The sequence below is a fragment of the Salmo salar genome, chromosome ssa19 (assembly GCF_905237065.1).
Source record: "Salmo salar chromosome ssa19, Ssal_v3.1, whole genome shotgun sequence".
NCBI lineage: Eukaryota > Metazoa > Chordata > Actinopteri > Salmoniformes > Salmonidae > Salmo > Salmo salar.
In genome coordinates this window covers 45,137,798-45,163,802 of record NC_059460.1, presented here as the reverse complement: position 1 = coordinate 45,163,802, position 26,005 = coordinate 45,137,798, and the positions used below count along the sequence as shown (strand labels likewise).

At 43.5% G+C, this 26,005-nt stretch overlaps 1 protein-coding gene across 1 annotated transcript in view; it reads left to right on the top strand.

Annotated features, from left to right (window-relative positions):
• LOC106578905 (voltage-dependent T-type calcium channel subunit alpha-1G) overlaps positions 1-26,005 on the top strand; it is a 252,055-nt gene that overhangs the window by 124,121 nt on the left and 101,929 nt on the right. Inside the window, exons 13-18 of the mRNA XM_045702368.1 lie at positions 2,847-2,940; positions 6,329-6,510; positions 7,319-7,642; positions 8,778-9,064; positions 15,286-15,409; positions 21,297-21,365. Coding sequence (XP_045558324.1) covers positions 2,847-2,940; positions 6,329-6,510; positions 7,319-7,642; positions 8,778-9,064; positions 15,286-15,409; positions 21,297-21,365 — 1,080 coding nt within the window. The remainder of the gene's footprint in view (positions 1-2,846; positions 2,941-6,328; positions 6,511-7,318; positions 7,643-8,777; positions 9,065-15,285; positions 15,410-21,296; positions 21,366-26,005) is intronic.

The following is a 26,005-nucleotide window of genomic DNA, read 5'->3' as shown; positions in this document are numbered from 1 at the left end:
AGGTCTGATAGGTTCACACACGCAAGGTGCACTCACACACACACTCACATGTGGACAAGGAACACACTCACATGCACCTCGAGGTGAAGAAAGCCATTTGTTTGATGAGAGAAATTGAGATTTCGATATTTAGACACTTCTATAGAAACCCCACCCACTGTGAATATATGAATAACTACTGCATATCACTGCTATAGAAACCACAACCACTGTGAATATATGAATAACTACTGCATATCACTGCTATAGAAACCACACCCACTGTGAATATATGAATAACTACTGCATATCACTGCTATAGACTAGATACTGGCCGTAGAGATGGAGAGAGAAAAAGGGAGAGCGAAAACAGAAAGGTGGCAAGAGAGGAACATGTTACTGTAAATGTAGGAAGAACGAGAGAGAGATAGAGGACAAGGAGGGAACAAAACAGAGAACAAACAGTTCTGTCGTTCTGACAAACTCACTGGGTGGATGATTTGTATTAGAAGGTTGTGTGTGTGTGTGTTCTCTCCCGTCTGTGCATCAGACCACACTGAAGCTCTGTAGAATGCATGTGTTTACGGGGCTGAGATAGGCATGGGGTTGACCCGTCAAACCCAACCCTGACGGGTAGAAATAGCTCTGTTTATCTTCACAGAGTGATCCCCCCTCCCTCTCTGCACCGTTCCATGTCTCTCTGGTCTATCACAGGAAAGCAGTCTGAAACTGACAATCTGTCCCTATAATATGATAACTCATATTACGGCATCTTCTCTAATGGTGCCGGTGCCCTAAGTAACAGGAAATATGAGATATTCAATTTGGACGGTCAATTTGGATGGTCAATTTGGACCTTCAATTTGAAACTTCAATTTGGACCTTCAATTTGGACGGTCAATTTGGAGATGCAATGTGATCCTTGTGAAGTTGTGTGAGAGTCTATAGTTGAAGTCGGAAGTGTATGGAAGTGTATGGAAGTGTATGGAAGTGTATGTGTCACTAAAACTTGTTGTTCAACCACAAGCTGCAGATTAACTAGGTATTTCCTTGCAGTACTGGACCACACAACTGGACAATAATCAAGATTAGACAAAACTAGAGCCTGCAGAACTTGCTTTTTGTGTTGAAAGCATTCTACAGGGATGCAACCCCTTGTTGACTCAAATGCTTCCCACAGTTGTGTCAAGTTGGCTGAATGTCCTTTGGATGGTGGACCATTCCTGATGCACACAGGAAACTGTTGAGCGTGAAAAACCTTGCAGCATTGCAGTTCTTGAAACAAAACGTTGTACCTGGCACCTACTACCAAAACCTTAAATGTTTTCTCTTGCCCAATCACCCTTTGAATGACACGTACACAATCCATGTCTCAAGGTTTAAAAATATGTCTTCTCCCCCTTCATCTACATCTATATTCACTTGATTGAAGTGGATTTGACAAGTGACATCAATAAGGGATCATAGCTTTCACCTGAATTCACCTGGACATGTCAAGAGTAGGTGTCCTTAATGTTTTGTACACTCAGTGTACAAAACATTTATATATTTTTCAACCATTCCACAAATTTCTTGTTAACAAACTATAATTTTGGCAAGTCAGTTAGGACATCTACTTTGTGCGTGACACAAGTAAGTATTCCAACAGTTGTTTACAGACAGATTATTTCACTTATAATTCGCTGTATCACAATTCCAGTGTATCAGAAGTTTACATACACTAAGTTGACTCTGCCTTTAAGGACAACAAAGTCAAGGTATTGGAGTGGCCATCACAAAACCCTGACCTCAATCCAAGAGAAAACTTGTGGGCAGAACTGAAAATGTGTGTGCGAGCAAGGAGGCCTACAAACCTGACTCAGTTACACCAGGTCTGTCAGGAGGAATGGGCCAAAGTTCACCCAACTTATTGTGGGAAGCTTGTGGAAGGCTACCCGAAACGTTTGACCCAAGGTCAACAATTTAAAGGCAATGCTACCAAATACTAATTGAGTGTATGTAAACTTCTGACCCACTGGGAATGTGATGAAAGAAATAAAACCTGAAATAAATCATTCTCTCTACTGTTATTCTGACATTTCACATTCTTAAAATAAAGTGGTGATCCTAACTGACCTAAGACAGGGAATTTTTGCTATGATTAAATGTCAGGAATTGTGAAAAACTGAGTTGAAGTGTATTTGGGTAAGGTGTATGTAAACTTCCGACTTCAACTATGTGTCGTTGTCTGTGTGTAGCCCACGTGCCTGGATGCGTACACATAAGTGTGTGTGTTCATACATGTATAGGTGTTCCTGTGTGCGCTGTGTGTTTCAGTGTGGTCACAGACAACATGTTATCTACTGCCCGTGCATGTTAGCTAACAAAGTATTTTGACAGAGCTGCCCTCCATCGATGTCTCTCCCTCCTTCTTTAACCTCTGCCCTCTTGTCCTACTAACCTGTGAACTCTGAGGGCAGGGAGAACCCACCCGCACCAGCCTGCCTGGCACGGGGAGAAGTTGCACTTTGACACAGATCTAGGATCAGCTCATCCTTCCTATACACAGACAATTAGCATTAGGGGATGAAGGCAAAACTGACCCAAGATCAGTGTGTCAAGGCAGCTTCATCATTCTCTGTCTGGCTTCCATACAGGCTATTACTGCCCACTCCCTGACTTGCCCTTTAAAAAAAATAACCATATTTTGACTTCTATTTGTGTGTGTGTGTGTTTGAGTGTGTGTGTGCGTGTGCATGCAAATGTGCGTGTGTGTGCGTGTGCGCGCGCACGTGTGTGTGTGTGTGTGTGTGTGTGTGTGTGTGTGTGTGTGTGTGTGTGTGTGTGTGTGTGTGTGTGTGTGTGTGTGTGTGTGTGTGTGTGTGTAGGGAGAAGACTCCAAGTCAGTGTCGGAGGCTGATTTATCATCGAGGAGTATGGAGGACGTGAACGGCAGTGGAAAGGATGTGTCTGGCTCCCCAGGTGAGACACACACACACACACATATTATATACATTTAATTGCACTTCTATACTGTAAAACTAGAAAGACTCAAAGCACCATGATTGTGTAATGAAACCATGGAAAGTAGTGCAGCTATTGAGACCTGGTGTTTGGAGGGTGTTTGAATGAAACCCAATGTACGTTTTATGATACGAAGAAGGGGTTACATGCGCTGTAAAAGGCAACAAAACACAAACATTGTGTGTCTCAGACAATCAGTGGTTTAGAAATGCAAGTGGTTCGTAGCCTAACTATTGATTGATGATAAGTGACTAGGAAGAATATTATTTTTGGGCAATTCCACCTTTATTTAGATTAGAAACAGGAGAGGCAGTAAGATGGTACATTTCATTAGTTTTTCATCCACTCACCCACTGTTAGAAATTATTCTGAGGTAAATTGAAATTTACCAACAACAAAAAACAACCAACGTATTCTTAATAAAATGTAAGTATATTTATGAGAGCGAGCTTTCTTCCAACAACAAACATTAAAAGAAAGAAAAGCAGTTTAAACAGGATTCTTTAGAGAGAGGAATCGACACCAAAGAGAAGGGATCTACTGTAATTCTGCACTAATTTAATATTAATATAAAAAATATATATATTTAACTAGGCAAGTCAGTTAAGAACAAATTCTTAGTTACAATGACAGGCTACACCGGCCATACCTGTACGACACTGGGCCAATTGTGCGCCGCCCTATGGGACTCCCAATCATGGCTGATTGTGATACAGCCTGGATTTGAACCACTAGCACTGAAACGCAGTACCTTAGACCGCTGCGCCACTTGGGAGCCCAACTAGACAGGATTCAAAACATCATAATGGTGTTTAGAAGCATTAGAGAGAGGATACGACACCAAAAGAGAAGGGATCTAATTCTGCACTAAACTCGAAACACCATAATAGTGTTTTCAACCTCTTTTGTTAGTGCTCCCAGTCTCTGGCAAAGTGTTGCACAACACTTGATTAAGTGGTGTTACGTCGCACCATGTAATGTTTCAGAACATCTCAGGAGGATGTGTTTCAATACTCCAGCAAAGGGAAGGTTTTGTCTCCTTCAAGTTGGTGGCAGCTCAGTTGCCAGTCGTTTGGGTGTTACAAAGCACTACGTTTTTCACAGCAAACACATAACAGAACAATGAATTGCATATTACATTTAGCTGTATTGAAGCACAGAAGTATGCTATACTAATTAGAATGAAATGAAATAAAACCACTTCAGATTCCAGAGTATATACACTGCTCAAAAAAATAAAGGGAACACTTAAACAACACAATGTAACTCCAAGTTAATCACACTTCTGTGAAATCAAACTGTCCACTTAGAAAGCAACACTGATTGACAATAAATTTCACATGCTGTTATGCAAATGGTATAGACAACAGGTGGAAATTATAGGGAATCAGCAAGACACCCCCAATAAAGGAGTGGTTCTGCAGGTGGGGACCACAGACCACTTCTCAGTTCCTATGCTTCCTGGCTGATGTTTTGGTCACTTTTGAATGCTGGCGGTGCTTTCACTCTAGTGGTAGCATGAGACGGAGTCCACAACCCACACAAGTGGCTCAGGTAGTGCAGCTCATCCAGGATGGCACATCAATGCGAGCTGTGGCAAGAAGGTTTGCTGTGTCTGTCAGCGTAGTGTCCAGAGCATGGAGGTGCTACCAGGAGACAGGCCAGTACATCAGGAGACGTGGAGGAGGCCGTAGGAGGGCAACAACCCAGCAGCAGGACCGCTACCTCCGCCTTTGTGCAAGGAGGAGCAGGAGAAGCACTGCCAGAGCCCTGCAAAATGACCTCCAGCAGGCCACAAATGTGCATGTGTCTGCTCAAACGGTCTGAAACAGACTCCATGAGGGTGGTATGAGGGCCCGACGTCCACAGGTGGGGGTTGTGCTTACAGCCCAACACCGTGCAGGATGTTTGGCATTTGCCAGAGAACAACCAGATTGGCAAATTCGCCATTGGCGCTTTGTGCTCTTCACAGATGAAAGCAGGTTCACACTGAGCACGTGACAGACGTGACAGAGTCTGGAGACGCCGTGGAGAACGTTCTGCTGCCTGCAACATCCTCCAACATGACCGGTTTGGCGGTGGGTCAGTCATGGTGTGGGGTGGCATTTATTTGGGGGGCCGCACAGCCCTCCATGTGCTTGCCAGAGGTAGCCTGACTGCCATTAGGTACCGAGATGAGATCCTCAGACCCCTTGTGAGACCATATGCTGGTGCGGTTGGCCCTGGGTTCCTCCTAATGCAAGACAATGCTAGACCTCATGTGGCTGGAGTGTGTCAGCAGTTCCTGCAAGAGGAAGGCATTGATGCTATGGACTGGCCCGCCCGTTCCCCAGACCTGAATCCAATTGAGCACATCTGGGACATCATGTCTCACTCCATCCACCAATGTCACGTTGCACCACAGACTGTCCAGGAGTTGGCGGATGCTTTAGTCCAGGTCTGGGAGGAGATCCCTCAGGAGACCATCTGCCACCTCATCAGGAGCATCCCCAGGCGTTGTAGGGAGGTCATACAGGCACGTGGAGGCCACACACACTACTGAGCCTCATTTTGACTTGTTTTAATGACATTACATTACACACACACACACACACACACACACACACACACACACACACACACACACACACACACACACACACACACACACACACACACACACACACACACACACACACACACACACACACACAGAGCACAACCAAATCACACAGCGGCATTCTGTTACAGCTAAAAGACATAAATTATTCCTGATGCTGTATCTACATAGTACAGAGGAGAACAACTCCCCAACGCTACGACAAATTTAAACTACTTCAGATTAACTCATGTAGCGGTTAGAAGAGCTGTTTAAGCACAGTGGAGGGAGGGAGGGAGGGAGACACAATTGGGGGGAGAGAGATAGGAGAGGGTGAAGCCGAGAGAGAGAGAAGAGGTGGGCGAGAGGAAGACAATGAGGGAGGAAGGCAGAAGTTTAAAGACGCACACCAACTGAGATAGATGAAAGATTAATTCGTCCTCTCTGTGTCATGCATTCATCTGGCTGTTGAAAATAATATTCCCCCATGCACACATCTTGTCAGATTAGAGAAATATTGATGTAGTGGAGAACAGTAAGACATCCATGTTTAAACATTTCCTCCTTCTCACATTAGAGATAATCTTATAATTGGGTCCTCCCCACCATTCTCTATCCTTCCAATGTTCCCCCTTTCACTGACCCATCTTTCTCTAACTCTCTCTCTCTATTTTTGTCCATCCTCCTTTACTCCTTTCCTTCCCTCCTGCCACCTCTCCCGCCTTCCTCTCTCTCTCCTCCCTTTCTCCCCCTCCCTCTCCCCTCCAGTAGTCCCTATAAACGGTCATGTTGACCTGAAGACCAGTCTGACCCCTCCTCTGATCACCCACACTGCTGCCACCCCCATGCCCGTTCCCAAGCTGCCCGCCGTGGTTGACCCTGCTCTGGGCTATGAGTCCCGACGCAGCAGCAACGTCTCCATGGACCTGGACTGCTACGACAAGTCTCCGGTTAGTGTATTCCACTAGTACACTATCGATCAACTGGATCCTCCCAGGAACCCATACATTAGGCTCTGTGTGAACAACAACTAAGACAGTAGATATTCAGTCTAACCTGTATGGATGATGTTCAAGAAGACATTTATGATGATTAATATGACCTGTCATCAGCTCAACTCTCTGGCTACTTACTGATGCCAGTTGTGAATGATGCCAGTTGTGACTGATGCCAGTTGTGACTGATGCCAGTTATGACTGATGCCAGTTGAGACTGATGCCAGCTGTGACTGATGCCAGCTATAACTGATGCCAGCTATGACTGATGCCAGCTACAATAGTAAAAGCTATAGTAATGACTTTTGAGCATTTTTATTATCATTTTTTTGTATATATATATTTTTTTACCTTTATTTAACTAGGCAAGTCAATTCAGAACAAATTCTTATTTACAAAGATGGCCTACCAAGAGGCAAAAGGCCTTCTGCGGGGACGGGGGCTGGGATGAAAAAAAGTGGGAGAAAACACACATCTTGACAAGAGAGAAACCACAACACTACATAAAGAGAGCCCTAAGACAACAACACAGCTCTGCATTGAGGAGACTCTGAGGATTAAGACAAAAACCTGTAGTAACAACATCCTAAAATGTAATATACTTTAGTTTTAGTTTTTTTTACAAAAATTCCCTAAGAGTTACAAACGTTCCCCAAGGGTTACAAACGTTCCCTAAAAAGGGAATTTGTTTACTTCATCTGGCTTTCTTTTTGTTGTTCATACCTTCTCTCTTTCTCTCCACCCACCATCTCTTTCTCTCCAGATCAGTGCCCATAGCACCTCCCCTTACGCCCCGTGGAGCTCCACCTCTGGCTGGACCAGCCGTAGATCAAGCTGGAACAGCGTAGGCCGTGCCCCTTCGCTCAAACGAACAAAGCGTCAGTCTGGCGAACGGCAGTCGCTCCTCTCCGGAGAGGGTGGGTCCAGTTCGGAGGATGATGAGGGGGGAGGAGGGGGGACATTGGAGGGGGATGATGTGTCCCTGTGTCGTACCGACTCCATGTCCCAGTCCCAACACCGACACAGGAGGATGGAGTCTGTGGAGACTAGGGGGTCCATAGACCTGGCCCCTGACATACTGCTACAGGTGAACACACACACACACAGTCTTGTACAGCTAACCTTGCCCTAACCCTAACCCTTGCTCCTAAACATAAACCTAACTCCTTACCCTAACCCTAACCCTTGCTCCTAAACATAAACCTAACTCCTTACTCTAACCCTAACCCTTGCTCCTGAACATAAACCTAACTCCTAACCCTAACCCTAACCCTAACCCTTGCTCCTAAACATAAACCTAACTCCTTATCCTAACCCTAACCCTTGCTCCTAAACATAAACCTAACTCCTTACCCTAACCCTAACCCTTGCTCCTAAACATAAACCTAACTCCTTACCCTAACCCTAACCCTTGCTCCTAAACATAAACCTAACTCCTTACCCTAACCCTAACCCTTGCTCCTAAACATAAACCTAACTCCTAACCCTAACCCTTGCTCCTAAACATAAACCTAACTCCTAACCCTAACCCTTGCTCCTAAACATAAACCTAACTCCTAACCCTAACCCTAACCCCAACCCTTGCTCCTAAACATAAACCTAACTCCTTACCCTAACCCTAACCCTTGCTCCTAAACATAAACCTAACTCCTTACTCTAACCCTAACCCTTGCTCCTGAACATAAACCTAACTCCTAACCCTAACCCTAACCCTAACCCCAACCCTTGCTCCTAAACATAAACCTAACTCCTTACTCTAACCCTAACCCTTGCTCCTAAACATAAACCTAACTCCTAACCATAACCCTTAACGTAATTCTGACCCTAACACTAATTCTAACCTTATCCCTAAACCCCATGGAAATAGCATTTGACCTTGTGGAGACTAACAAAATGTCCCCAGTTGGTCAAATTTGTTTGTTTACTATTCTCGCGGGGACTTCACAAGAATAGTTCAACACGCACAAGCACACGCGCACACGCACACACACACACACACACACACACACACACACACACACACACACACACACACACACACACACACACACACACACACACAGACCAGGGGATCTATAGACCTGTCCCCCTAAACACTGCCCTAATATTATTGATAGTCCGTTTTACGCAGTTATCACTGGATATAACCACTTTCTTGAGTGTTTTAAAATGCCTTCAAGTACCTATAAATTACTGTGTTAACCATGGTTGTAAAACTCTAGGTGCCCTTCCTGTATCGCTCAGCCAGTATACATAGCTCCAGACCCCCCTCGCTAGGAGGCCTGAGAGCCCCAGAACACTGTGACTGTAACGGGAAAGGCACTCCGGCCCCTAGGGGGGCCCTGGCCCAGACACAGCTCTCCCTTGAGGACAACACAGAGGACGAAGCAGCAGAGGAGGAGGTCGTGGGTCGTTTTGCCAGGCTGTCACGCTGGCTGGAGAGGAAACAGCCTGAGTGGTGTCGAAAGAGAGATACCTGGTCCCTGTACATATTACCCCCAGACTCCAGGTGAGACACATGCAAATACACACTCACACACACACACACACACACACACACACACACACACACACACACACACACACACACACACACACACACACACACACACACACACACACACACACACACACACACACACACACACACACACAGTGATTTAATGTGATGTAATTACACTATGATCTCATCCCTACTCATCTTTGCATGTCATGCTTCATTCTCCATCTTAAGGTCTCACTCTGTTGATTCTCCATCTTAAGGTCTCACTCTGTTTGGGATATTATCCCTCCCTCCCTCCTTCCCTCCCTCCTTTCCTCCATCGCTCCCATTCAGCCTCTGTGGCTTTGAACTGTGTCTGAATGTATGATTCTCGGGCCTGGTGGAGAATGTGTGTGTGTGTGTGTGTGTGTGTGCTTCCGGTTGGAAAAAATGTTTCACACCTTAGCCTTAGTCAGCATTCTCCAGCCCAGAGCTTTAGTAATTCCACAACAAAAGCCCACCCATTCTCTACCCTCCCTCTCCTCCTCTCTCCTCTTCTTCCACATACTCGTGACTCCTCCTCCTCCTCTTTTCTACTCTTCTCCCCCTGTTCTCCCCCTTTTCTCTCTCCCTCTCCTCCTTTACTCCTTAAACTCCTTCTAGAGGTGCCTGTCTCACAGTGTTGTGCTGACAGTAGAATCCCTCGATGGCTATGGTAGAACCCAGTGTCCTGTCCTAACAGATCCCATGGTTGAACCCAGTGTTCTGTCCTAACAGATCCCATGTTTGAACCCAGTGTTCTGTCCTAACAGATCCCATGGTTGAACCCAGTGTTCTGTCCTAACAGATCCCATGGTAGAACACAGTGTTCTGTCCTAACAGATCCCATGGTAGAACACAGTGTTCTGTCCTAACAGTTCCCATGGTAGAACACAGTGTTCTGTCCTAACAGATCCCATGGTAGAACCCAGTGTTCTGTCCTAACAGATCCCATGGTAGAACCCAGTGTCCTGTCCTAACAGTTCCCATGGTAGAACACAGTGTTCTGTCCTAACTGTTCCCATGGTAGAACCCAGTGTTCTGTCCTAACATTTCCCATGGTAGAACACAGTGTTATGTCCTAACAGTTCCCATGGTAGAACCCAGTGTTCTGTCCTAACTGTTCCCATGATAGAACCCAGTGTTCTGCCCTAACAGTTCCCATGGTAGAACCCAGTGTTCTGCCCTAACAGTTCCCATGGTAGAACCCAGTGTTCTGTCCTAACAGTTCCAATGGTAGAACCCAGTGTTCTGTCCTAACAGTTCCCATGGTAGAACCCAGTGTTCTGTCCTAACAGTTCCCATGGTAGAACACAGTGTTCTGTCCTAACAGTTCCCATGGTAGAACCCAGTGTTCTGTCCTAACAGTTCCCATGGTAGAACACAGTGTTCTGTCCTAACAGTTCCCATGGTAGAACCCAGTGTCCTGTCCTAACAGAACCCATGGTAGAACACAGTGTTATGTCCTAACAGTTCCCATGGTAGAACCCAGTGTTCTGTCCTAATTGTTCCCATGGTAGAACACAGTGTTATGTCCTAACTGTTCCCATGGTAGAACCCAGTGTTCTGTCCTAACATTTCTCATGGTAGAACACAGTGTTATGTCCTAACAGTTCCCATGGTAGAACCCAGTGTTCTGTCCTAACTGTTCCCATGATAGAACCCAGTGTTCTGCCCTAACAGTTCCCATGGTAGAACCCAGTGTTCTGTCCTAACAGTTCCCATGGTAGAACCCAGTGTTCTGTCCTAACAGTTCCAATGGTAGAACCCAGTGTTCTGTCCTAACAGTTCCCATGGTAGAACCCAGTGTTCTGTCCTAACAGTTCCCATGGTAGAACACAGTGTTCTGTCCTAACAGTTCCCATGGTAGAACCCAGTGTTCTGTCCTAACAGTTCCCATGGTAGAACACAGTGTTCTGTCCTAACAGTTCCCATGGTAGAACCCAGTGTCCTGTCCTAACAGATCCCATGGTAGAACACAGTGTTATGTCCTAACAGTTCCCATGGTAGAACCCAGTGTTCTGTCCTAACAGTTCCCATGGTAGAACATAGTGTTCTGTCCTAACTGTGGCCACTGTATAACCCAGTGTCCTGTTCTAACAGTGGCCGTGGTAGAACCCAGTGTGCTGTTCTAACAGGTCCCATGGTAGAACCCAGTGTCCTGTTCTAACAGTGACACTGAGGACACAGGCACTGTGTGGAATGGAAAAGGGGAAGTGACATACCTAGTCAGTTGTACATCTGAATGCATTCAACTGAAATGGGTCTTCTACATTTAACCCAAGTTTTTGTGTCTGGGGGGGGGGAGGGCTGCCTTAATTGACATCCATGTTGCGGCGTCCATTTTGGCTCTGTACAGAGCCAGACACCCACCTGTTTCTATAGGGAGACAGAGGCTCAGTGGGAAACTGTAGTCAGCTGTTCAACATGGACAACGGACCTCCATTCACCTCCACAAGCAGTTAGTAATCTTTGGTATAGCTACAGTCGTTGGCTAAGGAAGAAATAGTTCTAGCACCCAGACTGTCAACATTCTGAATGAAAAGCAAGGTTAATTTGAAAAAGTTAAAAGGTATAATGAAAATGTCCACGAACATAAACTCATGAATATGCCTACTGTCAAACACTGACAGTCCAAAGAGCACAGATAACCGTAACTGAATCCTCTAGCGAAAGGTCAGGGCTATCATGAAGATGTCAGATATTTAGATAGATGTCAGATATTTAGATAGCTGTCAGATCTTAAGATAGATGTCAGATATATAGATAGATGTCAGATATATAGATAGATGTCAGATGCTTTTTATTCATCGATGATCGAGCACTGAAATAAAGTTATGATCTGATGGGTGCTGTCTGTCTGTCTGTCTGTCTGTCTGTCTGTCTGTCTGTCTGTCTGTCTGTCTGTCTGTCTGTCTGTCTGTCTGTCTGTCTGTCTGTCTGCCTGCCTGCCTGCCTGCCTGCCTGCCTGCCTGCCTGCCTGCCTGCCTGCCTGCCTCCCCGTCTCACCCTGACATGGAGGCTACAGTCGACATCCTATCGTGGGAGTTAGCATGACGTCCCTGGTCCACATAATGAATACATGATGGATACTTTAACAATGAGATCTAGCATGCAGAGATGAGAGGATTTAGGTCATCTAGTGTAGATAATGATGGGTCTAGTCAAACACACATGCAGACACAAAAACTTGTACACACAGACACAAACACAAACACACTGTCTGTCATCATTGGCAGACTCGACAGCCTTGGTTTCTCAAATTATTGCCTCGCCTGGTTTACCAACTACTTCTCTGACAGAGTTCAGTGTGTCAAATCGGAGGGCCTGTTGTCCGGACCTCTGGCAGTCTCTATGGGTGTGCCACAGGGTTCAATTCTCAGGCCGACTCTCTTCTCTGTATACATCAATGATGTCGCTCTTGCTGCTGATGATTCTCTGATCCACCTCTACGCAGACGACACCATTCTGTATACTTCTGGCCCTTCTTTGGACACTGTGTTAACTAACCTCCAGACAAGCTTCAATGCCATACAACTCTCCATCCGTGGCCTCCAACTGCTCATAAACGCAAGTAAAACTAAATGCATGTTATTCAATCGATCACTGCCCGCACCTGCTCGCCCGTCCAGCATCACTACTCTGGACGGCTCTGACTTAGAATACGTGGTCAACTACAAATACCTGGGTGTCTGGTTAGACTGTAAACTCTCCTTCCAGACTCACATTAAGCATCTCCAATCCAAAATTAAATCTAGAATCGGCTTCCTATATCGCAACAAAGCATCCTTCACTCATGCTGCCAAACATACCCTCATAAAACTGACCATCCTACCGATCCTCGAACTCGGTGATGTCATCTATAAAATAGCCTCCAACACTCTACTCAACAAACTAGATGCAGTCTATCACAGTGCCATCCGTTTTGTCACCAAAGCCCCATACACTACCCACCATTGTGACCTGTACGCTCTCGTTGGTTGGCCCTCGCTTCATACTCGTCGCCAAACCCACTGGCTACAGGTTATCTACAAGTCTCTGCTAGGTAAAGCCCCACCTTATCTCAGCTCACTGGTCACCATAGCAGCACCCACTCGTAGCACGCGCTCCAGCAGGTATATCTCACTGGTCACACCCAAAGCCAATTCCTCCTTTGGTCGTCTTTCCTTCCAGTTCTCTGCTGCCAATGACTGGAACGAACTGCAAAAATCTCTGAAGCTGGAGACCCATATCTTCCTCACTAACTTTATTAAGCACCAGCTGTCAGAGCAGCTCACAGATCACTGCACCTGTACATAGCCCATCTGTAAACAGCCCATCTATCTACCTACCTCATCCCCATACTGTATTTATTTATTTTGCTTCTTTGCACCCCAGTATCTCTACTTGCACATTCATCTTCTGCACATCTACCATTCCAATATTTAATTGCTTTATTGTAATTACTTCGCCACCATGGCCTATTTATTGCCTTAACTCCCTTATCCTACCTCATTTGCACTCACTGTATATAGACTTTTTGTTTTCTTTTGTTCTACTGTATTATTGACTGTATGTTTTGTTTATTCCATGTGTAACTCTGTGTTGTTGTATGTGTCGAATTGCTATGCAGCTGCAAATGAGAACTTGTTCTCAACTAGCCTACCTGGTTAAATAAAAGTGAAATATATATTTTTTTAAATCATAATGATTGCTTGCCTGAAGATTAAACAGATTGGAGGGACAGAGCTGTTGTTGTCTTCTGGGACAGGGACAGAGCTATTGTTGTCTTCTGTACATTATTTCAGACAGGATCCGTCAGAGTGGGTTCTCTTCTGTACATTATGACAGACAGGATCCATCAGAGTGGGTTCTCTTCTGTACATTATGACAGACAGGATCCGTCAGAGGGGGTTCTCTTCTGTACATTATGACAGACAGGATCCATCAGAGTGGGTTCTCTTCTGCACATTATGACAGACAGGATCCATCAGAGTGGGTTCTCTTCTGTACATTATGACAGACAGGATCCGTCAGAGTGGGTTCTCTTCTGTACATTATGACAGACAGGATCCGTCAGAGTGGGTTCTCTTCTGTACATTATGACAGACAGGATCCATCAGAGTGGGTTCTCTTCTGTACATTATGACAGACAGGATCCATCAGAGTGGGTTCTCTTCTGTACGTTATGACAGACAGGATCCATCAGAGTGGGTTCTCTTCTGTACATTATGACAGACAGGATCCGTCAAAGTGGGTTCTCTTCTGTACATTATGACAGACAGGATCCATCAGAGTGGGTTCTCTTCTGTACATTATGACAGACAGGATCCGTCAAAGTGGGTTCTCTTCTGTACATTATGACAGACAGGATCCATCAGAGTGGGTTCTCTTCTGTACGTTATGACAGACAGGATCCATCAGAGTGGGTTATGTTCTGTACATTATGACAGACAGGATCCATCAGAGTGGGTTCTCTTCTGTACATTATGACAGACAGGATCCATCAGAGTGGGTTCTCTTCTGTATGTTATGACAGACAGGATCCATCAGAGTGGGTTCTCTTCTGTACGTTATGACAGACAGGATCCATCAGAGTGGGTTATGTTCTGTACATTATGACAGACAGGATCCATCAGAGTGGGTTCTCTTCTGTACATTATGACAGACAGGATCCATCAGAGTGGGTTATGTTCTGTACATTATGACAGACAGGATCCATCAGAGTGGGTTCTCTTCTGTACATTATGACAGACAGGATCCATCAGAGTGGGTTCTCTTCTGTATGTTATGACAGACAGGATCCATCAGAGTGGGTTCTCTTCTGTATGTTATGCCCGTTTCTGTTTCATTTAATGAAGCTTAGGCTTAATTGCCAGTTATTCAGCTGTGGTTTGTTGAATTACTGTGGATGTGAGAAGGGATTGTATGTGGTTCCAACATCATCACTTCTGAATGGGCAATATTGTTAATGTGCAATATGCTTTATTAATTTAGACCACAAGCGTGTTTATCAGATCATACCACGGTCTGGGATGTTGTACTTTACTTATATACATCTCTCATCATAATGTGCTTTCCAATTATATAAATGTTTATTTTATGAATGACGATGTGTGTGTGTGTGTGTGTGTGTGTGTGTGTGTGTGTGTGTGTGTGTGTGTGTGTGTGTGTGTGTGTGTGTGTGTGTGTGTGTGTGTGTGTGTGTGTGTGTGTGTGTGTGTTTCCAGGTTTCGAATGGCATGCAACAAGATAATAACCCACAAGATGTTTGACCACATCGTTCTGGTCATCATCTTCCTTAACTGCATCACCATCGCCATGGAGAGGCCTAGAATAGAGGCATATAGCGTGGTGAGTGACACACACACACACACACACACACACACACACACACACACACACACACACACACACACACACACACACACACACAACTGTAATCAGTGGAAAACATTAAGATGCACATATATTTCTAATTTGGTGCTCTCGCTGTAATTCCAAGCCCCTGTAATGAGGTGATTATTGAAATTGGATGCAAATGGAGATTGTATTGCCTGTCAGAGATCTCCCCACCATAGCTAGCAGGCCAAACACAGACACACACACACACAGAGCTCGTAGCTCCATTACCTGATGTCATTGTGCCTCCATCTCAATGGCCAGGGTTACTGCTGAATCTGAGTGTTTTTTATCTGGTGTGTATATTCTGTTGGTGGCTGATTGGTTGGCTGAGTGGTTTTTATCTGGTGTGTATTAAACTGTTGGTGGCTGATTGGTTGGCTGAGTGGTTTTTATCTGGTGTGTATATACTGTTGGTGGCTGATTGGTTGGCTGAGTGGTTTTTATCTGGTGTGTATATACTGTTAGTGGCTGATTGGTTGGCTGAGTGGTTTTTATCTGGTGTGTATATACTGTTGGTGGCTGATTGGTTTTTATCTGGTGTGTATATACTGTTTGTGGCTGATTGGTTGGCTGATTGGTTTTTATCTGGTGTGTATATACTGTTAGTGGCTGATTGTTTTTTATGTGGTGTGTATATACTGTTGGTGGTTTAGAATGAATGGCTTTGATTGTGAGTTACATTCGCTAGAGATTTAGTCAATGTTTTATTACGAACAAAAGCAGTTTCAGTTATTGCTTTTGCTGCATGCTTACGTACAGTAGCCTTCCACAGCCTCTTTTTGCAATTTCACTTGTCTGTAAAGCGATGGGAGTAAGACCTTGTACCGTTTACTCTGAATTAGATAACCTACTTGTTTTCTAAAAAGGCTTGATTGGGAGTTGCATTTGGTAGAGACCTTGGAGATTTTTCTGTCATTATAGATCACTAGTAAATACTGTGGAGTTTATTGATTTTGCTGCATATATAGAGTGGGGTCCGAATTTGTTGACACCCTTGTAAAGATGAGAAGAAATTCCTCTATAAAATAAATAATTAAAACAATGAGCTATATTTCTTCTTTAAAATATTGCGAAATTTTATTATTTTATTCTAATACAAATTCTCACAGAAATAGATTTTGTTTAACAAGTAATATAATGTTTTCTCAAAAAGGTAGAGGTAAAAAATTATTGACCACTCTGTTTTCAATATCTTTCAATACTTCACCTTGCGAAGATAAGGAGATTGGAATTGGGAGTGATCTAAGACCATTCCTCCATACAGAATCTTTCCAGATCCTTGATATCCTAGGTCTGTGCTTATGGAGCAGCAGGTAGCCTAGTAGTTAGAGTGTTGGACTAGTAACTGCCGAAAGGTTGCAAGATCGAATCCCCGAGCTGACAAGGTAAAAATCTGTTGTTCTGCCCCTGAACAAGGCAGTTAACCCACTGTTCCTAGGCATTCATTGAAAATAAGAATTTGTTCTTAAGTGACTTTCCTAGTTAAATAAAGGTAAAAAAAAATATAGAAAATGTAATAACCACTTCAATTCAAACTGAGATGGCCTTTGCAAAATGTTGATTTTGTGGCCAATTAACCATTTCGTTGTTAATTTTGATGTGTGTTTGGGGTTATTGTCTTGCTGGAAGATCCACTTGCAGCCAAGTTTCAGCCTCCTGACAGAAGCAACCAGGTGTTTGGGTAAAATATCCTGGTACTGGGAAAAGTTGATGATGCCGTTGACCTTAACAAGGGCCCCAAGAGCAGTGGAAACAAAATAGCCTCATAACATCAACAATCCACCACCATATTTTACAGTAGGTATGTGGTTATTTTCTGGTCATGCATTCTAATTCTGACGCCATACCCACCACTGATTCACTTGGCCATAGAGCTCAATTTTTCATGTCATCTGATCAAAGTACCAGTTTCAATCCAAGTGCCAATGGCGTTTAGTAATCTCCAGGCGTTTACGTTTGTTGGGATGACATGAAAATAGAGCTCTTTGACCCCGCACACCAGTGGTGGATTTTGCTTCGAATTAAGAATGCATGAAAACCATTGAAAACCTCTGGTTTGAATTGAAGAGCGCAATCCATGAACACAGATGAAGGATATTAAGGATCTAGAAGGAGTCTGTACAGATGAATGGTCTAAGATCCCTCCCAATGTGTTCGCCAACTCATAGAACATTTTAGAGAAAGGCTCAGTGCTGTTATCCTATTGAAAGGTATTGAAAACGGGTGTCAATAATTTGGACCCATACCTTTTTGAGAGAAGAAATATATTACTTGTTAAACTAAATCTCCTTCTCTGAGCAATTGCATTAGTATAAAATAATATAATTTCCCTTTTTTTTTTGTCCATCGAATATGACTCTGTATTTTAAGTCTTTATTTTAAACAGTAATTTTTGCTCATCTTTATCAAGGGTGTCAATCATTTCAGACCACACTGTACATACTTTCACAGGATCTTATTCGACCTGTCCCATTTACACAGCAGTAAACAGCTATGTGTTTCTCTTATGCATTTGCAAAACAATACATTTCTCCTTTGATAATGATCACATTTAGTGTGGAATGTTGGGTGAATAATTGATTTAGTGTCTCAAAAATGATTCTCCAGCTTGGCACCACGTTTCACAATGTGGTTGTCAGGCTTTTGATGTTTCAACACCACCACAAACAACATCTGCTTAGTTACTGGTCTTTGGTTCATGAAATTAATTCACGGTACAACAGACATTTATTCAATGTTTCATCTTTAAGGGTTATTATGAGGTTGACTGGGCTGGAAAATAATGAATAATGTCGACCCCTGTTTATTCATAACTGATTGTATGTTGAGGGATGTAAAATAGGAAAGGAGAGAAGAGGAGAAGGAAAGGAAAGGAAGGAGAGGACAAGAGAGGAGAAAGAAGGAGAGGACGAGAGAGGAGAAAGGAGAGGACGAGAGAGGAGAAAGAAGGAGAGGAGAAAGGAGAGGATGAGAGAGGAGAAAGGAGAGAACAAGAGAGGAGAAAGAAGGACAGGACGAGAGAGGAAAGGAGAGGACGAGAGAGGATGAGAGAGGAGAAAGAAGGAGAGGATGAGAGAGGAAAGGAGAGGACAAGAGAGGAAAGGAGAGGACGAGAGAGGAAAGGAGAGTGTGAGACAGGAAGGAGAAGACGAGAGAGAAAGGAGAGGACGAGAGAGGAGAAAGAAGGAGAGGAGAAAGGAGAGGATGAGAGAGGAGAAAGGAGAGAACAAGAGAGGAGAAAGAAGGACAGGACGAGAGAGGAAAGGAGAGGACGAGAGAGGACGAGAGAGGATGAGAGAGGAGAAAGAAGGAGAGGATGAGAGAGGAAAGGAGAGGACAAGAGAGGAAAGGAGAGGACAAGAGAGGAAAGGAGAGGGCGAGACAGGAAGGAGAAGATGAGAGAGGAAGGAGAGGACGAGAGAGGAAACGAGGGGACGAGAGAGGAAAGGACCGGAAATCTAAACTCACCGTATACGGAAGTAATTTGGCGACAGGCAACAAGCCTCAGCAGAAGATGGAGGGATGAGACATACTAGATGAGTGGAGGGATAGAGATGTTTTACTCTGTGTCTGTCACTGTCTTTTGGAATCTCTCCTTCTATTTCTACTTCACTCTCACTCACTGTCAGAATATATATAGCAAAGTTAATCCTAAACTACTTTAGAAGCAACTCAGGCACATATTTTTAGTCTGTTGTCATTACTCACTTTGCTCTCTCTCTCTCCCTCTCTTTCTCGCTCTCTCCCTCCATCTCTCTCTCGCCCTCCCTTTCTCTCTCTCACTCTCTCTCTCTGTCTCTCTCTCTCTGTCCTCTCTCTCTCTCTGTCTCTGTCTCTCTTCCATTTCCCTGCTTCCTCCCTTCATTTCACAATCTGTTCATTTATAATGAATTTAATTATGAACAATACATAGTCACAGAGGATAGGAATGACTGGTGTCCCCCACGGAACTCTTAAACAATTCTTAAACAACAAAACTATGATGTCAACGCAAAGACTCCCAGAAACTGTTGTGGATATGAACTAGTCTTACTCGGAAGTAAGCGTGAGCGCATGGGAATGAAAGTTCACACACACATATATACAACACACACAACACACACATTCACTTGACCACGCTGAAGGGTGTGTGTATGTGTTGCAAGGGTCTGTGCAGTCCGGTTACACTGCTTGTTTTCTTTCCTGAACCCTTGTTTAGATTCCCAAACAATTTCTCATCCCCCTTAACAGAACACTGACCTGTGTCTCTGTTTCTCTCTGTCTCTCTCTCTCTGTTTCTCTTTGTCTCTCTCTGTCTCAATTCAATTCAAGGGGCTTTATTGGCATGGGAAACTGTCACAAGGGTTGTCTAAAGGGGACCAAGGCGCAGCGTGTAGAGTGCTCATATTTTATTAATGATAACACTTAAACTGAAAATAACTAAAATGACAGCCAACAGTTCTGTCAGGTAACTAACATACAAAACGGAAAACAACTACCCATATCCACACATGAAAAACAGGCTGCCTAAGTATGGCTTCCAATCAGAGACAATGATAGACAGCTGCCTCTGATTGGAAACCATACCTGGCCAAAACATAGAAAATAAAACATAGAAATAGAAATCTAGAAAACCCCACAATGAAACAGAAAACCAAAACCACCCAAAACACCCACCTGTCATGCCCTGACCACTCTACTATGGAAAATGACCTCTTACAAGGGTCAGGACGTGACAGAAACATATGTTAACATTGCCAAAGCAAGTGAGGTAGATAATAAACAAAAGTGAAATAAACAATCAAAATGAACAGTAAACATTACACTCACAGAAGTTACAAAAGAATAAAGACATTTCAAATGTCATATTATGTATATATGCAGTGTTGTAACGAAGTACAACGGGGAAAATAAATAAGCATAAATATGGGTTGTATTTACAATAGTGTTTGTTCTTCACTAGTTGCCCTTTTCTTGTGGCAACAGGTCACAAATCTTGCTGCTGTGATGGCACACTGTGGTATTTCACCTAGTAGATATGGGAGTTAATCTAAATCGGGTTTGTTTTCGAATTCTTTGTGGATCTGTGTTATCTGAGGGAAATATGTGTCTCTAATATAGGTCATATATTGGGCAGGAGGTTAGGAAGTGCAGCTCAGTTTCCACCTCATTTTGTGGGCAGTGTGCACATAGCCTGTCTTCTCTTGAGAGCCAGGTCTGCCTACGGCGGCCTTTCTCAATAGCAAGGCTATGCTCACTGAGTCTGTACATAGTCAAAGCTTTCCTTAAGTTTGGGTCAGTCACAGTGGTCAGGTATTCTGCCACTGTGTACTCTTTGTTTAGGGCCAAATAGCATTCTAGTTTGCTCTGTTTTTTTGTTAATTCTTTCCAATGTGTCAAGTAATTATCTTTTTGTTTTCTCATGATTTGGTTAGGTCTAATTGTGTCTCTCTGTCTCTCTCTGTCTTTCTCTCTCTTTTGGTCTCCCTCTCTCTCTGTCTCTGTCTTTTTCTTTTTCTTTCTTTCTTTCTTTCTTTCTTTCTTTCTTTCTTTCTTTCTTTCTTTCTTTCTTTCTTTCTTTCTTTCTTTCTTTCTTTCTTTCTTTCTTTCTTTCTTTCTTTCTTTCTTTCTCTCTCTCTCTCTCTGTCTCTCTCTCTCTCTCTCTCTCTCTTTGTCTGTCTCTCTCTCTCTTTGTCGCTCTCTCTCTCTATGTCTCTCTCGCTCTATATCTCTCGCTCTATATCTCTCTCGCTCTCTCTCGCTCTGTCTCTCTCTCTCTATGTCTCCCTCTCTCTGTCTCTGTCTTTGTCTCTCTCTTTCTCTTTCTCTCTCTCTCTCTCTCTCTCTCTCTCTGCAGGAGCGCATCTTCCTCACATTATCCAACTACATATTCACAGCGATCTTTGTGGCAGAGATGACTGTAAAGGTAAGGATGGACTTAGGTGACCATATTTATTGTGCAATGTGCAAGTAGACATACTGGGGTGCAAAGAAGCAAGATAAATAAATAAATACAGTATGGGGATGAGTTAGATTGGATGGGCTATTTACAGATGAGCTATGTACAGGTGCAGTGATCACTGAGCTGCTCTGACAGCTGGTGCTTAAAGCTAGTGAGGGAGGTAAGTGTCTCCAGCTTCAGAGATTTTTGCAGTTTGTTCCAGTCATTGGCAGCAGAGAACTGGAAGGAGAGGCGTCCAAAGGAAGAATTGGCATTTGGGTGTGACCAGTGAGATATTCCTGCTGGAGCGCGTGCTACTTGTGGGTGCTGCTATGGTGACCAGTGAGCTGAGATAAGGCGGGGCTTTACCTAGCAGAGACTTGTAGATGACCTGGAGCCAATGGCTTTGGCGACGAGTATGAAGCAAGGGCCAGCCAACGAGAGCATACAGAGCATACCCTACCAAGCGGTAAACCCGTAAACACGCAATGTCCTACCCAGGGAGGGGTAGTCTTCCTGGGCTTGACTCATCACTGTGCCTCAGGGCTCTAGTTAAGGCCTTCATAGGTCTGGTCTGATCCAAATGGCCAGGTTAAAGCTCTACTCCCTCTGGGCGATATTAGGACATGTTGGGTAGGAGTTGCCCACAGGCAAAGATCTCGAAAAATCTTACCCAAATCCTAACCTTTACAATCAGAGTGAAACAATGCCAAATAAGTTTTGTAATCCTACTCTTATTAGGACTGCTTATAAACCTATATCCATCAGTGGATCTGTGTACAATCTGCCCTCAGGCTTATCAATCTGCCCTCAGGCTAATCAATCTGCCCTCAGGCTAATCAATCTGCCCTCAGGCTAATCAATCTGCCCTCAGGTTTATCAATCTGTCCTCAGGTTTATCAATCTGCCCTCAGGCTTATTTGACTAAATAGAAAGAAAGAGAGAAGGGGGAGAGAGAGAGAAGGGGGAGAGAGAAATGGGGAGAGAGAGAAGGGGGGAGAGAGAGAGAGAGAGAGAGAAGGGGGGAGAGGAAGATAAGGGGGAGAGAGAAATGGGGAGAGAGATTTAGAGTTTCCTAAAGGTCATAATTTAGAGAGAGATGAGAAAATAGAGCTTAACAAATACTTCAAGTACCTTAAGTACGTAAATACCTTAGATAGCTTAGATGACAGAAATACCTTAAAGGTCCAACAAAGCCATTTTTATCTGAATATCAAATCATTTCTGGGTAACAATTAACTACCTTACTGTGATTGTTTTCAAATAAAATGGTCAACAGAAACAAAAATAGTTTCTTAGCAAAGATCTATTTCTTAAGCAAGAATTCTGCCAAGACTAGTCTGTGAGTTGTCTGATTGGGGAAGAGAAAATTGAAAATGTGCTGTTATTGGTAGAGAGGTTTGGAACTCTGTGTCTTATTGGTCTAGTAACTAATTTACTGCATGGTGATGTCACCTTGAAGGCCAAAACTCCATCCCACCAAAACACGCTGAAATTTCAGGCCGTCTTTTCAAACAGCTCTTACACTAATAGGGCATTAACCATAATTTTCACAATTTCACAGTATTATTCCAACCTCATAGTGTGGTAACATGTACACTGCATGTGGACACTGCAAAAATATGTGAACACCTGCTTGTCGAACATCTCATTCCAAAATCATGAGCATTAATATGGAGTTGGTCCCCCCGTGCTCCACTTTTCTGGGAAGATGTTGGAACGTTGCTGAGGGGACTTGCTTCCATTCAGCCACAAGACCATTAATGAGGTCGGGCACTGATAATGGGTGATTAGGCCTGGCTCGCAGTCTGTGTTCCGATTCATCCCAAAGGCGTTCGATGGGGTTGAGGTCAGGGCTCTGTGCAAGCCAGTCAAGTTCCACCGCACCGATCTCGACAAACCATTTCTGTATGGACCTCGCTTTGTGTATGGGGGCATTGTCATACTGAAACAGGAAAGGCTCTTCCCCAAACTGTTGCCACAAAGTTGGAAGCACAGAATCGTCTAGAATGTCATTGTATGCTGTAGTTTTCAGATTTTGCTGGAATTAACCTGTAATGGCTAGGGGGCAGTATTTTCACGGCTGGATAAAAAACGTACCCGATTTAATCTGATTATTAGTCCTGCCCAGAAACTAGAATATGCATATAATTATTAGCTTTGGATAGAAAACACTCCAAAGTTTCTAAAACTGTTTGAATGGTGTCTGTGAATATAACAGAACTCATTTGGCAGGCCAAAACGTGAGAAGATTCTGTACAGGAAGTACCCTGTCTGACCATTTCTTGCCCTTCTTTTTCATCTCTATCCATTACAAAGGATCTCTGCTGTTACGTGACACTTCCTACGGCTGCCATGGGCGCTCAGAGCCCGGGAAAAAGCTGAATGACGTAATTCAAAGCCCTGGCTGAAACACACGAGCGCTTTTGCTAAGTGGTCTATCAGAAGACAAAGGGCTTAGGCTCGTGCACTGGCTGCCCCCGTCTTTCTGTTTTTCCCTCTATTTGCCGAAACACAGATTCCCGGTCGGAATATTATCGCTTTTTTACGAGAAAAATGGCATAAAAATTTATTTTAACCTCTATGGGCTAGGTGGGACGCAAGCGTCCCACCTACTCAACAGCCAGTTGAATCCTGTGGTGCGTTATTCAAATCCTTAGATATGCTATTACTTCAATTTTTCAAAAATATGACTATTTTACACCATTTTAAAGATAAGACTCTCATTAATCTAACCACACTGTCCGATTTCAAAAAGGCTTTACGACGAAAGCAAAACATTAGATTATGTCAGCAGAGTACCGAACCAGAAATAATCAGACACCCATTTTTCAAGCTAGCATATAGTGTCACATAAACCCAAACCACAACTAAATGTAACACTAACCTTTGATGATCTTCATCAGATGACAACCCTAGGACATTATGTTATACAATACATGCATGTTTTGTTCAATCAAGTTCATATTTATATCAAAAACCAGGTTTTTACATTAGCATGTGTCTAGCATGTGACTAGCATTCCCACCGAACACTGCCGGTGAATTTACTAAATTACTCACGATAAACGTTCACAAAAAGCATAACAATTATTTTAAGAATTACAGATACAGAACTCCTCTATGCACTCGATATGTCCGATTTTAAAATAGCTTTTCGGTGAAAGCACATTTTGCAATATTCTCAGTAGATAGCCCGGCATCACAGGGCTAGCTATTTAGACACCCAGCAGGTTTAGCACTCATCAAAGTCAGATTTACTATAAGAAAAATGTTCTTACCTTTGTTGTCTTCGTCAGAATGCACTCCCAGGACTTCTACTTCAATAACCTCGCTAGGCTAGGCGGGACGAATTCGTCCCACCTACGTAACAGCCACGGCTATCCTTTGGCGCGATTTTCAAAACCTTAAAAATCCTATTACTTCAATTTCTCAAACATATGACTATTTTACAGCCATTTAAAGATAAGACTCTCGTTAATCTAACCACACTGTCCGATTTCAAAAAGGCTTTACAACGAAAGCAAAACATTAGATTATGTCAGCAGAGTACCAAGCCAGAAATAATCAGACACCCATTTTTCAAGCCAGCATATAATGTCACCAAAACCCAGAAGACAGCTAAATGCAGCACTCACCTTTGATGATCTTCATCAGATGACAACCCTAGGACATTATGTTATACAATACATGCATGTTTTGTTCAATCAAGTTCATATTTATATCAAAAAACAGCTTTTTACATTAGCATGTGACGTTCAGAACTAGCATACTAGCAAACTTCCGGGGAATTTACTAACAGTTTGCTAAATTACTCACGATAAACGTTCACAAAAAGCATAACAATTATTTTAAGAATTATAGATACATTACTCCTCTATGCACTCGATATGTCCGATTTTAAAATAGCTTTTCGGATGAAGCACATTTTGCAATATTCTAAGTACATAGCCCGGCATCACAGGGCTAGTTATTTAGACACCCACGCAGTTCAGCCTTCACCAAAATCACATTTCCTATAAGAAAAATGTTCTTACCTTTCTTGTTCTTCGTCAGAATGCAGTCCCAGGACTTCTTCTTCAATAACAAATGTAGGTTTGGTCCCAAATAATCCATCATTATATCCAAACAGCGACGTTTTGTTCGTGAGTTCTAGACACTATCAGAATGGTAATCCACGGTCACGAGCATAGCGCATGGCGTGACAAAAAATGTCTAAATATTCCATTACCGTACTTCGAAGCATGTCAACCGCTGTTTAAAACCAATTTTTATGCCATTTATCTCGTAGAAAAGCGATAATATTCTGACCGGGAATCTGCAATAAACTAAACAGCCGAATTAAAATACTCCACGGGGGCTAATCGCGCACGCGCCTCACTCCATTGTCACCTAATGGGACACTTGAATAAGATGATAATCTGTTTCAGCCTGAGGCTGCCTCGTCAACCTTCATGATTTTCCCGCGTCCTGAGAGCCTATTGGAGCCCTGGGAATTGTCACGTTACAGCTAAGATCCTTACTTTTCAATAAACAGATGCAAGACGCACGACTCCTTGTCAGACAGGCCACTTCCTGCATGAAACCTTGTCAGGTTTTTGCCTGCCATAGGAGTTCTGTTATACT